At 42.2% G+C, this 15025-nt stretch overlaps 1 protein-coding gene across 1 annotated transcript; it reads left to right on the top strand.

Annotated features, from left to right (window-relative positions):
- Window positions 1-13889: 13889 nt before the first annotated feature.
- On the top strand, window positions 13890-14714 carry LOC114194801 (uncharacterized). The gene is made up of 2 exons (XM_028085212.2): window positions 13890-13932; window positions 14152-14714. The coding sequence occupies exons 1-2, from the start codon at window positions 13890-13892 to the stop codon at window positions 14712-14714; spliced, it is 606 nt and encodes a 201-aa protein (XP_027941013.2).
- Window positions 14715-15025: the final 311 nt, after the last annotated feature.

The following is a 15025-nucleotide window of genomic DNA, read 5'->3' as shown; positions in this document are numbered from 1 at the left end:
TGTCGTTACATTTAACTGGTTATGAACCCAAACTAATTAACTGACTTGATTGCTCTAAAAAAATAACACAAAACTTGTCAAACATATATGGTCACCGATATGCAAATAAGTGACGAGTTGTAAAGGACTTTGTGTACAAGTCTACCAGAACATGTAAAATTAACCCTTTTTATACACACCAACATAAATGTACTTGTTATGGACAACCAATGTAATTACATTTAACTGGTTATGAACCCAAACTAATTAACTTCCTTAACTGCTAAAAAAAAGACATAAAACATGTCAAATATATTTGGTGACCCATGTGCAAATAAGTGACGAGTTGAAAATGACTTTTTGTACATGTTTACCAGAACATGTAAAATTAATCTTTTTTATACACACCAACATACATGTACTTGTTATGAATCACCAATATAATTACATTTAGCTGGTTATGAACCCAAACTAATTAACTTCCTTAATTGCTAAAGAAAAAGACACAAAACTTGTCAAATATATTTTGTGACCCATTTGCAAATAAGTGACGAGTTGGAAAGGACATTTTATACAAGTATACCAGAACTTGTAAATTAATCTTTTCTTTACACACCAATTTACAAAAATAATAAAATTATATTGTTTTAAAAATATATTTCAAGGTTTTAATTACAGCTATAATTTGTATAATTTTCTTTTTAAAATATAAAAAGTAGTGGTATAGATAAAAGTTGAACTTCTTAAATGTAGTTAAATTTATTATTTTCAATAATTTTCATAATTTATAAAATAAAACCTAAATGAAAAGTTCAATTTTAAAAAATTATACAACCATGCATGTAAGACCCGCGAAATTTAATTAATTAAATAAACAATTAATTAATAAATGTGAGTAGTGGAAGCCTTTATGGTAATTAATACTGACATGTATGACGTGAAAAAGTATTAGCTTAAGTGGTTCAGAGTACTCGATTGTGTTAAAAGGACTTGAGTTTGAGTCCTATGTATGCGAAATTGTGTGTTATTTTAATTGTGTATTGTTTTAAAATAATATGTTGATCATGATGAGTGATAATATAATCCTAGAAAATTATATAAATTATCATGAAACATAAATTGGTTGAATGGTTGTGCATTGATTTGACATTGGCATGGTTATGAAGCTTTCTTTTTGCCAATTTTCTTTTTGGTATGAATGTGAAAAGCAGAAACCCTAGCTGAAAAAGAGGCAGCCAAGAGGGGCTGGGAAAAAAATACCACTAAATGAGTCTTGAATGGTAATTAAGGTCATGTTAATGCCAATTTTCGTTTTTGGCCATTAACCATAATTAAGAACTAATTAAAGAAGAAATTAAGAGTGGGAGAGAGAGTTTTTGGTGTCTGCCATTGGAGAGCATTGGGAGGAGTGAAATTCTAGAGAGAAACTGTGGTTATTGAGTGAAACGAAGAAGCTGAACGGGGAGAGAGCTAAGGGAAGTCATTGTTGATCAAGGAAGACCAATAGCATATTCAATTTTAAGCAAGGATTTCCATGTTAGCGGAGCTAGACCACGTTAATTTTATGTCTTTGATTAATTGTATGATGTATAGCCTGAATATGTGTAAGACCCGAGAAAATTAAATAGTTATTTAATTATGGCGGGTAATAGAAACATTTAAAGCAATTAATGTGTGGAACTATGATGTGGAAAAGTACTAGCTTAAGTAGTTGAGAGTACTTTGATCATGTGTGAGGACTTGGGTTTGAGTCCTATGTGTGCCACTTGAATGTTAATTAAATTATTTTTTTTGTTTAGTGATATATTGAAGGCTTAACGTGATGATAGATTTCTGAATTTGTAAGAGTTATCATGAATATGAATTGGTTGAATTGGTTGTGAAATTGACTTGGTGATTGATGGGTTGTAGGTTCAAACCTGGTTGAGAACTAACTTACTTTCTTTTTGCCAAATTTTTCTTTGGCAAGAACATGAAAGGGTTTAGGAACCCTAGTAGCCAAGAGTGGTAATCCAGAGGGCTGAACATATTCTTTGTGGGAGTATTGAATAACTATTAAACCAAACTTATAATTAAATTTCGTTTTAGGGAATTAAGTGGAAATTAAGGGTGAGTTAACCTTGAGAGAGAAGGGAGCACTGCCATTTTCGTGTAAGAGTTGGGCATAGTCTTTCCAAAGAAATTCGGATTGTGTGGAGCCAAGAAGTTGAGTGTAAAACATTGTGGGAGAGAGAACAAAGGCACGGAAGGGATTGGATTAGACAAAAGCACACAAATTCGAATTTGGAGCAAAGAATCCCGGTAAGGGGAGTTGTGTTCGCTTGTTTTCATCGTATTCATCATATTGTGCTTTGTATAATCATAAGTGTATCAATCCTTCATCTAGTATGTGTTGTTTTTCGCGGTTCTGGGTTCTGCCCAGAAACCCCCTGGCGGGTATGCATGTGCCGCCAGGCAGTTCGTTGGTTTGTGCATGGTTTTTGGTTCTGGTTGATTGAACCGCCTGGCAGGGATGAATATCCGCCAGGCGGCGTGACTGTGTTTGCGTTTTCTGTTGAATTGCGTCTTGTACAGGGGCATTGGGACTTCTGATGGTGAGTTTATGCATTAGTAGTGTAACCTGGTTAGTATTGGGGTCGAATGGTGCTTGGGAATACCATTTCTAATTAAACATTGATAGAGTTGGTTGGTGGGAATAGGTAGAACCAAAATTGAGTTATTAGGATTCATGGTATGTACGAATTTGAGACTAAAATGTCAAAGACAGCTGGGTCAGTGAATTAGGTGTGATTCATCGTATGATATTGGTTGTGGAGTATAGGTTGAATTCTGGACAACTTGGCAGATCGTGACTTCAGCAACCTGGAGGGTTTCTGGATTCTGATACACCGCCCGGCGGTGTTTAGCCTATCGCCAGGCGACGGCGGGGACAGTGGCACAACGGGCGTGTTTTGAAAGCCAAGTATTCTTCATATTTGTTGTTAAATATCTTTGATTATTAATTATGGGCTTTAGGTGTCTTTGGTGACTTGTAAGCTTAAATGTAAGGCATGTGATTATGCAATATTGTGTGGGACAAGATGAATGGCAGTATAGCGCGAGATAAGTATGATGAGAGGAGGATTGATAATGTTCCTGAACTATGGTATTTTGATAGTTAATGGAGTGTCTTGGTACTGGAGTAGTGATTAACAGAGGTAGAGGAATGAAAGAGAGTGCCTAAATGTCTTTAGCTTAGGTACAAGAGCTATATGTGGGAAGGTATAGGGCTGGAAACTAACAAACTCTGATATTGATACAGGTGGTGCTGAGGATGTCCAGGCGACGGAGTGAGGGCTAGCTTTGGGGTTAGAGCTAGGGTGTTTCTGACTTGTATTTTATTATGCTTTTATTGATGAACACGAATTTTGAGAACTTGTAACACTTTATTGTTTTAGTTATGAGTTTTGGCGCATGTTTTAATAAATTTAAATTTTCCCGCGTTGGGATTATTATTAAGTCGACTTTTGATATAATTTATTTCTTTTCTTATTTAATTTTAAGTAATATTCCTTAGGGATGTTACATTTGGTATCAAAGCAAATGTTTTGATTTGCTTGGGAAATCTGGGGAGTAAGCTGACGTTTATTGTGTGAAATTGGATGATTTGCATTGACTGTTAAAACTTGATAGGGTATGTTTTAATCTTTAGCTGTTTGATTTTAACAGCTGAAATATGTGGCGTCCACAGGCAATGGCAAACAGGAGGCGAAGAAATACCGTTGGGGCTGATGAGATTGCTAACGCAATCCACAAGATGGTGGATGCGATGCAACCTGTAGCAGCACCACCCAGAGCCATGATTCCGCCTGTGAGACCTGTGACCATGAAGGATTTCATGCGTCATAAGCCGGCGAAATTCACTGGGAAAGCCACCCCAGATGAGGCTGACGCATGGCTCCAGGAGTTCGAGAAGATATTCAGAGTGATAAAGTGAACGGAGGCCCAGAAGCTTAATTTCGCCACATTCCTGTGGGTGACCGAGGCTGAATATTGGTGTATGGGCATGCAGCAACAGATGCAGAACAAAGAGGAAGAGGTGACTTGGGCCAGCTTGTAACATCACGTCCAGATATTACGAATTTAATAAAATAAAATAGAAATAATACTTCAACATCATTTATTTAAAATCTCATTTAATAATAATGCCTCGTTTCTCAAAACATGGGAAATGTAAAACTTCATTATATTGCTAACAAGTCCATAAATACAAAACAGTGAGTTTAGTCAAGTAGGCCATGAGCCTTTACATCATATATTAAAATAGAGTGATAAAAACATGAATAAAAAAAATTCCCATAATCAACCCCTTTCCGAAGCTAAGCCTCACCAGCTCCACCTGTATCATCACCTGCTCACGTGTACCGCGTACACGATCATTGCCAAACACAAGCAGATAGGGTGAGCTAACAGTTGAAACACACAAAAATATATACCAACATACATATACATGTATAACCAATACAAATAATATAACAACAACATAAATTCTTTCTTTATACTGCATGGCCACAACCATATAAAATATGCTTTCTTTTCCCACAGAACCTTACTCAGTTTCCATCACATGGCCACCACCATGTACACCGATGCACCTAGTGAAAGTCTCGTTACCTTCCCTCCACATGGCCACCACCATGCATAATAGGTACATCAGGAAACCTCATTCGAGTTCTTCTCATGGCCACAACCCTGTAAGTAGTGTTCTATATCTTCTATTGAGTATCTCCAGGTGCCTTGCTGCCACACCTATCGGCCACAACCGATAGAGCACGTGCGGAAACCATGCTACGGACCACACACCGTAACGCCAGGTGGAGTTCCCAGGTTTGAACATAGTCCGTAACGTCCCAGGACTACCAAACTCGTCAACAACAACTGAGGAGGGCAATCCATCTGGACCCATACGTACTGGCCACAACCAGCACACTCACACTGGCACACTCGTCAACCCGAGCCACAACTCAAGGTTCCTCGTGTTCATCCGCTATCCCGAGCCCACAACTCAAGGAAAGTCATTCCGGGCCACAACCCATAGAATGCCACGTGCTTAACCCCTATCCTAAGCCACAACTCAAAGATACGTTTCGGGCCACAACCCTTGGAACACTAGCAAGCCCACCAACGAGATATTCTTAGAAGCCTTATAGACCATACTTTACAATTTCCACTTCATCCCAATAATATAGCAATAACACACGCTTTGGAAGTTTCCCAACACCCTCACTCCTTTAAAATAAACTCCTTTATGTAACCTGTCCAGCCTATCTCGCTTAAGCGAGATCATTCTCGCCTGGGCGAGACTCCCACTCGCCCAAAATTAATATACCTCGTCTAGGCGACGAGTTCAACAATAACCACCAACCTTCCCTTGAGATCTCGCTTAGGCGAGATGTGCTCGCCTGAGCTAGACACCATTCCGCTCAGAACAACATTCGATCCCGCCTACGCGAGATGTCCAATCAAACCATCTAAAACACCCACGAATTCTCGCTTGGACGAGATATACTCGCCTAAGCGAGACGACCTATCGCCCAAGGCCAAATCACACCGCCTGGGCAAGATGCACGAGCAAAAATAGAGAACACACGCCCCTGCATGTCTCGCCTAGGCAAGCCTAGCTCGCTTGAGCGAGAATTGCAAGTTCTGGCATTGATTCACGCACATACACATTGCAACAGCGACCCAAAACACATCACAACCACACCAATTCCTTAAGCACAATTTAGATAAACACATGAACATCATTTGGACACGAAAATAATCACAAACCACCCAACTTTGCATAATCACATAATACACAACATACCATCCCATTATAGGCAAACTCTTAAGTCCAATTCTAATGCAACAGTCCCCAAAATCCACAATCCCGAATTCCCTCAAGTATAGCACGAAATTTAGGCAGCAATTCATCAAAATCATACAAAAACAGTGCAGTTAAGGTAAGGTTCGGATTCAGCTCCCCTAACCTAAAAAATCCCTTGCTTAACTTTTGAAATTGGGGAATTTCTTTTGATCACCAAGGCTTACAAAATACACACAATTAGCATGCATAGGACTCGGACCCAAGTCCTCTCACACAATCAAAGTATTCTCAACCACTTGAGCTAGTACTTTTCCACGTCATATATAAGAGAATTTAATGTCATAAATGCACAACCTACCCGCATTTATTAATTATTTATTTATTTAATTAATTAAATTCCGCAGATCTTACATTATCCCAACCTTTAAAATTTTTCGTCCTTGAAAAAGAGAACTTACCAGTGAAAAGATGAGGGTAAGACCTCCTCATGACATCCTCCATCTCCCATGTCATTTCCTGAGTTGCCTCATCCCATAGCACCTTCACCGTTCTGAATCCAAGATTCTCACTGGTCCAACTCCCATAGTCAGATCCTCGCGCACCTAAACATCATCCTGCTCCATCACATGATTAGGATCTGCCACGTACTTCCTCAGCTGCGAAACATGGAAGACATTGTGCAGGTTTGCCAAGTGTGGTGGAAAGGCAATCTTGTACGCGGCTGGTCTGATCCTTCTCTTAATCTGATACGGACCAATGAACCGAGGGGTCAACTTTCTCGATTTCAGGGCTCTCCCAATGCCTGCTGTAGGTGTAACCCTGAGGAACACATGGTCACCAGCCTCAAACTCGAGTGGCCTCCTCCTCTTATCGGTGTAGGATTTCTGCCGACTCTGGGTTGCCCGCATCCGATCCTGTATCACTCTTACCCTCTTGGTAGTCTGCTGTAGGAATTCTGGCCCGAGCACCACAGATTCTCCATCCTGCTGCCAACATAGCGGAGTCCTGCATCTCCTACCATACAATGCCTCATATGGTGCCATCCCAATGCTGAAATGGTAGCTATTATTGTACGTGAACTCCACCAATGGCAACATGTCACTCCACATACCCAGGTGATCTAACACACAAGTCCTCAACAGATCCTCCAGTGACTGTATGGTTCTCTCAGACTGCCCATCAATCTGAGGATGATATGCCGAGCTCATTCTCAGCTCCGTACCTAAGGCATTCTGCAATGACTGCCAAAACCTGGAGGTAAACCTCGGATCCCTATCCGACACAATACTCGCTGGCACACCATGAAGTCTAACAATCTCCCTGACATATAACTTTGCCAGCTTATCTAATGACATCTTCTAATTGATTGGTAGGAAATGAACACACTTCGTCAATCTGTCTACAATAACCCAGATCGAGTCATGTCCTCTCATAGACCGTGGCAAGTGCGTGAAAAAATCCATGGAAATGCTATCCCATTTCCACTGGGGAATGTCAAGAGTCTCCAACGTACCACCCGGCCTCTGGTGCTCAATTTTCACCTTCTGGCATACTAAACAAGAAGCAACATAGTCAACCACATCAGTCTTCATACCCGTCCACTAGAAGGTCGCTTTTAAGTCCTTATACATCTTAGTCATACCTGGATGTATGCTAAGACGACTCGTATGCCCTTCATCTAAGAGCATCTTCCTCAAAACCCGACTGCGAGGTACACACACCCTCTCTCTGAATCTCAGGATACCATCTTTTCCCATCCTGAAGTCTTTTCTCTTCTCGGTGCCTAACTCACTCACAATCTACTGTAGTTCTTGATCTTTACCATGTTCCTCCCTAACCTCATTCAAGAACTCATTAGTAATTTTCAACATGCTGCACCGTATATGATCAACACCTGTGTATAGATTCAAGTTCATATCTCATAGTTTCTCTATAAGCTCCAACTCCTTCATCATTATAGAAGACATATGAACTCTCTTCCGACTCAGAGCGTCAGCAACTACATTGGCTTTACCTGGATGGTATAGAAGCTCAAAATCATAGTCTTTTAAGTACTCCATCCAACGCCTCTGTCTCATATTAAGCTCTTTCTGATCAAATAAGTACTTCAAACTTTTATGATCACTGAACACTTGAAACTGCGAACCATACAAATAATGCCTCCACGTCTTGAGAGCAAAAACTACCGCAGCCAACTCCAAATCATGCGTAGGGTAGTTCTTTTTGTGTACCTTCAGCTGACGAGATGCATAAGCAACAGGACGTTTCTCCTGCATCAACACACACCCCAAACCCTGGTATGAAGCATCGCAGTACACCTCAAACATCTTGGTTGTATCTGGGATAGCTAAGATAGGTGCAGTGGTCAATCTTCTCTTCATATCCTCAAAACAGACCTCACACTCGTCTGTCCAAGAGAAAGGCTGGTCTTTCCTGGTGAGTTGAGTCAATGGACTCACCATCTTGGAGAACCCTTCCACAAAGCGCCTATAATACCCTGCCAGGCCCAAAAAACTTCTCACCTCGGTCACAGTCTGTGGCCTTTCCCACTTCACCATTGTTTTAATTTTTGCTGGGTCCACCGAGATTCCTTGGGCTAAGATTACATGGCCCAAGAACTTCACCTCATCAAGCCAAAACTCACACTTCGATAACTTCCCATACAACTTATGCTCTCTTAGCACCTCTAAGACCACTCGCAGATGATCCGCGTGTTCTTCTTTACTCTCAGAATATATCAGTATTTCGTCAATGAATACAATGACAAACTAATCCAGATACGGCCGAAATATCCTATTCATGTAGTCCATGAATATAGTAGGCGCATTCGTCACCCCAAACGACATCACCACATACTCATAGTGGTCGTAGCGAGACCTGAATGCAGTCTTCTACACATCCTCTGGTTTGACTAAGATCTGATGGTATCCAAACCTCAAGTCAATTTTAGAGAACACAGCTGCTCCTCGTAACTGGTCAAGTAGATCATCAATTCTCGGTAGTGGGTACTTATTCTTGATTGTTAACTTATTCAACTGCTGGTAGTCAACACACAACTTGGAACTGCCATCCTTCTTTTTCAGAAGTAATACCGGCACCCCCTATGGTGATGCACTCGGCCGGATAAAGTTCTTCTCAAGTAGATCCTCAATCTGCTTCTTCAACTCTGCAAACTCAATTGGTGCCATAGATACTAGGCCAACCCCAAGGATGAGATCAATGGTGAAATCCACATCCCTGCTTGGTGGCAACTCTAGGATTTTGTCAGGGAAGACATCCGCGTATTCATCTACCACAGGAATCAGACTAATCTTCTCTGTAGTACTCTTCTTCTTCGTCTGAGCTACTATCATAAAACACGTAGCCCCCGCTTCAATCTCCTTCTCTGCTTGGTTGGATGATATCAATTCTAGTCCTTCTGCATCTGGAAACACCACCCTGCATTGCCCGCAATCAATCACCACATGGTTGCTGGCCAACCAATCCATACCCAGAATCACATCTAACCCCTCCATTGGTAAGCAGATGAGATTCACCTTGAACCTGCGGCTTGTCACCTCTATAGGGCATCCCACACAAACAGACGTGGTGGATACCTCTCTAGACGCTGGTGTCGCAACAATTAACTCGCACGCCAGCTCTCGCATTACTAGACTGAGCCTCCTCACGCATTCATTGGATACGAATGAATGGGTAGCTCCTGAGTCATACAACACAACAACCTCGTGATCAAATAACAAACAAGTGGTATGTACTAAGTTACCTGACTGGGCAGCCTCGGTAGTCGTCAAGGCGAATACACGACCAGGGGCTCTAGGTCAATCCCCTACTAGTTTCTTCGCTGGTGCACCTCCAGTTGGTTTCTTATTCGGGCAGTGTCGTGCAAAATGGCCCGTTTGATCACAAACGTAGCACTTGCCAGTGCTACCACCACCACCACTCGAACTGCCTGAGGGTTTTGGACAATACCTCTGATAATGCTCCCTACCACAGTTGTAGCACTGTAGTTTCTTAGCCGAACTCTATGGCCTATCATATGGCTTCTTCTGATGCTGTGAATTAGAGGTAGTCTTCTGAGGTCGAGCCCCTTTACTGGGCCTTATCTCCAGCTGCTCTACAGCCTTGGCCTACTCCACCAAGACTGGGAACTCCCTGATCCGGAGAGGTACTATAAAATGGCGCAACTCGTGTTTCAGCCCGCCCTCATATTTTTGGCATCTCCACTCCTCAGTAATAGTAGGCGTGTAGAACATGGCCAAATATTCAAACATGTCTGTGTATGCCTGCACAGTCAGGTTCCCCTGTTGGAATGTGAGGAATTCCACCTCTCTCTCATGCCTGGCACTGGCTGGAAAATATTTTTCCAAAAATCTCTCCCTGAATGAAGTCTAGGTAACCTCCTCACCCCGAGTCTACATGAGCTGTTGCATTCCTGCCCACCAGTATTCCACATCAGCTATCAACAGGAAAGAGATGAATGAGAGCTTCTGGGCGTCTGTGCAATCGATCACCCGGCATATTTTCTCACATTCTTTAAGCCAAGCATCGGCTTCATCTGGAGAAGATTTGCCCGCAAATTTTGAGGGCTTATGTCTCATAAAGTCCTCCATCGACACCGGGCGTGTGGGTGCTACCACGGCTCGAGGTTGCGCTGCAATGGGCTGCATCGCATCTAACATCTGATGTATCGCCTGCGTGATCTCATCAGCCCCATCATTATTCCTCCTCCTCCTATTTGCCATAGCTTGAGCCCGCCACATATAATTGTTCACATCAAACAGCTTTGGTTAAGACTTCATACTAAAAGTTAGATACACACAATGATCAAAATGATCTCACAAGCACACACGGTAAGCTCACTCCCCAGAGACCCCAAAAATCTTTTGAAAACCATTGCTCTAATACCAAATGTAACATCCCGTCCGAATATTACGAATTTAATAAAATAAAATAGAAATAATACATCAACATCATTTATTTAAAATCTCATTTAATAATAATGCCTCGTTTCCCAAAACACGGGAAATGTAAAACTTCATTATATTGCTAACAAGTCCATAAATACAAAACAGTGAGTTTAGTCAAGTAGGCCATGAGCCTTTACATCATATATTAAAATAGAGTGATAAAAACATGAATAAAAAAATTCCCATAATCAACCCCTCTCCGCAGCTAAGCCTCACCAGCTCCACTTGCATCATCACTTGCTCACGTGTATCGCGTACACGATCATCGCCAAACACAAGCAGATAGGGTGAGCTAACAGTTGAAACACACAAAAATATATACCAACATACATATACATGTATAACCAATACAAATAATATAACAACAACATAAATTCTTTCTTTATATTGCATGGCCACAACCATATAAAATATGCTTTCTTTTCCCACAAAACCTTACTCCATTTCCATCACATGGCCACCACCATGTACACCGATGCACCTAGTGGAAGTCCCGTTACCTTTCCTCCACATGGCCACCACCATGCATAATAGGTACATAAGGAAACCTCGTTCGAGTTCTTCTCATGGCCACAACCCTATAAGTAGTGTTCTATATCTTCTATTGAGGATCTCCAGGTGCCTTGCTGCCACACCTATCGGCCACAACCAATAGAGCACGTGCGGAAACCATGCTACGGATCACACACCATAACGGCAGGTGGAGTTCCCAGGTACGAACATAGTCCGTAACGTTCCAAGACTACCAAACTCGTCAGCAACCACTGAGGAGGGCAATCCATCTAGACCCATTCGTACTCGCCACAACCAGCACACTCACACCGGCACACTCGCCAACCCGAGCCACAACTCAAGGTTCCTCGTGTTCATCCGCTATCCCGAGCCCACAACTCAAGGAAAGTCATTCCGGGCCACAACTCATAAAATTCCACGTGCTTAACCCCTATCCTAAGCCACAATTCAAAGATACGTTCTGGGCCACAACCCTTGGAACACCAGCAAGCCCACCAATGAGATATTTTTAGAAGCCTTATACACCATACTTTATAATTTCCACTTCATCCCAATAATATAGCAATAACACACGCTTTGGAAGTTTCCCAACACCCTCACTCCTTTAAAATAAACTCCTTTATGTAACCTGTCCAGCCTATCTCGCTTAAGCGAGATCGTTCTCGCCTAGGCGAGACTCCCACTCGCCCAAAATTAATATACCTCGTCTAGGCGACGAGTTCAACAATAACCACCAACCTTCCCTCGAGATCTCGCTTAGGCGAGAGGTGCTCGCCTGAGCGAGACGCCATTCCACTCAGAATAACATTCGATGCCGCCTACACAAGATGTCCAATCAAACCACCTAAAACACCCACGAATTCTCGCTTGGGTGAGATATACTCGCCTAAGCGAGACGACCTGTCGCCCAAGGCCAAATCACATCGCCTGGGCGAGATGCATGAGCAAAAATAGAGAACACACGCCCTTGCATGTCTCGCCTAGGCGAGCCTAGCTTGCCTGAGCGAGAATTGCAGATTTTGGCACTGATTCACGCAGATACACATTGCAACAGCGACCCAAAACACATCACAACCACACCAATTCCTTAAGCACAATTTAGATAGACACATGAGCATCATTTGGACACGAAAATAATCACAAACCACCAAACTTTGCATAATCACAGAATACACAACATACTATCCCATTATAGGCAAACTCTTAGGTCTAATTCCAATGCAACAGTCCCCAAAATCCACAATCCCGAATTCTCTCAAGTATAGCATGAAATTTAGGCAGCAATTCATCAAAATCATACATAAATAGTGCAGTTAAGGTAAGGTTCGGATTCAGCTCCCCTAACCTGAAAAATCCCTTGCTTAACTTCTGAAATTGGGGAATTTCCTTTGATCACCAAAGCTTGCCTTATCACCACTTCAATTACCCTCTCTACTTCACTCCCAACTCTCCTTTCACTCCCAAATTTCGTCCTCCCTCTAAAGCTTTCAGAAAACAGCCTTCCAAAACCTTATTCTCCTCTCAAATTCTGCCTTTTATAGGTCTTACTAATTGGTTAATGAAAAAAAAATGGGAATATAATTAAATTTGGGTTTTATTGCTTTTCAAGGGGCATGACTTGATTATTTCTCAGCCCTTTAGCTACCCACTTTCTGCTAGGTTTCTCCACCTATTCATATTCAGCCCACAACTAAAGTTTAAGCCAAAAAGAGTTAAATTTGACTCACAAAGGTTTGAGCCCATGACCTTCCCCATGCCAAACCAAAGCTAAACCACCAGGCCAACTTATATTTTTTGCTAACACACACAATTCAAGCATTATCTCATACCAAAAATATGGCCCAACATACCATTAAAACAATAATAACAAAATACACACAATTAACATGCATAGGACTCGAACCCAAGTCCTCTCACACAATCAAAGTATTATCAACAACTTGAGCTAGTACTTTTCCACATCATATATAACAGAATTTAATGTCATAAATGCACAACCTACTCGCATTTATTAATTAATTAATTATTTAATTAATTAAATTTCACGGAAAAATATCATACATAGGACTTGAACCCAAGTCCTCTCCCACAAATCAAGTACTCTCAACCACTTTAGCTAATACTTTTCCACGTCATACATAACAGAATTTAATTTCATAAATGCACAACCTACCCGCATTTATTAATTATTTATTTATTTAATTAATTAAATTACGCAGATCTTACACAGCTTCAGGACGAGGTTCCTGGAGAAATACTTCCCTAACAGCGCTAAACATGAGCGCGAGGCCGAGTTTCTCACCCTACAGTAGGGGAATCTGTCAGGGCAAGCGTACGTGGAGAGGTTTGAGTACCTCTCGAGATTCTATTCTCAGATAGTGACAAAGGAGTGGCACTGTAGGAAGTTTGAGGGCAGCCTCAAACTTGAGCTGAGGCATTTTATTGTACCGCTGAGGGTACGAGAGTTCCCGATCTTGGTGGTGCAAGCCAAGAGTGTCGAGCAGCTCCGCTGCTAGCGGGTCTAGTGCAATCTCGCCGTAGGTGTTCCCCTCCATAGTTATAATACTTCAATTTCTATGAAGATGAAGTTGGTCTACTATAGGGCTTCTTCTGTTGTTTGCCCTCGTAAGTGTTATGCCTGTGACCAGCCAGGACACTTTGCCAACAGATGCCCTAATAAGAAGACCATTCCAGGATCTTGACCTCAACCACCTTCATTTGATCGACTGAGAGCAGCAGGCTGGGTTTTCGCCATTACCAGCACTAAGGCCACCCGGTCAAGTAACTTGATTCTGGACCACTGCTTTCTTTTTGGTAATAGTGTGCTGGTATTGTTTGACTCAGGAGCTTCGCACTCCTTCATATCCCACGACTGTGTGGAGAGATTGGAGTTGTCTACTCGTGACCTGGGATGCAAGTTGGTGGTCTCGACACCAGCATCTGGACAGGTTTCAACCAATCTAGCCTGTGTTGAATGCTTGATGGAGGTAGAGGGCAGACGCTTCAAGGTGAACCTCGTTTGCCTGCCCTTGGAGGGATTGGAGGTAATACTGGGAATGGACTGGTTGTCTACCAACCACGTGGTACTTGATTGTGGACGGCGCAGAATTGTATTCCCAGAAATTGAGGGGATAGAGTTGATGACGTTGGGAGAGGCGGTGAAGGAGATGAAGCAAGGATCCACTTGCTTTGTTATAGTAGCTCAAGAGAAGAGGATGAGCACCGAGGAGCAGATCAGTAGAATACCGGTGGTGGATGAATACGCCGACGAATTTCCAGATGAGATACCTGAGTTACCACCCAGCCGGGATATAGATTTCTCAATTGATGTAATCCCTGGAGCGGGTCCAGTGTCGGCAGCACCGTACAGAATGGCACCAACTGAACTAGCAGAGTTGAAGAAATAGATAGAAGACTTGCTAGAGAGGAAATTCATCCGACCCAGTGCCTCACCGTGGGAAGCCCCGGTGTTACTAGTAAAGAAGAAGGACGGTAGTTCTCGGCTGTGCGTCGATTATCGGCAGTTGAATAAATTGATGATAAAGAACAAATATCCATTACCGAGAATTGATGATTTGCTCGATCAGCTGAGAAGGGCAGGTGTATTCTCCAAGATTGACTTAAGGTCGGGCTATCATCAGATCTTAGTCAAGCCAAAGGACGTCTAGAAGACAGCCTTCAGATCGAGATATGGGCATTACGAATATGTCGTGATGCC

Source organism: Vigna unguiculata, chromosome 8 (genome assembly GCF_037176805.1).
Source record: "Vigna unguiculata cultivar grain cowpea cultivar isolate G323 ecotype 2 chromosome 8, ASM3717680v1, whole genome shotgun sequence".
NCBI lineage: Eukaryota > Viridiplantae > Streptophyta > Magnoliopsida > Fabales > Fabaceae > Vigna > Vigna unguiculata.
Note: the sequence above shows the minus strand (reverse complement) of the source record. Positions and strands in the feature narration are given on the sequence as shown.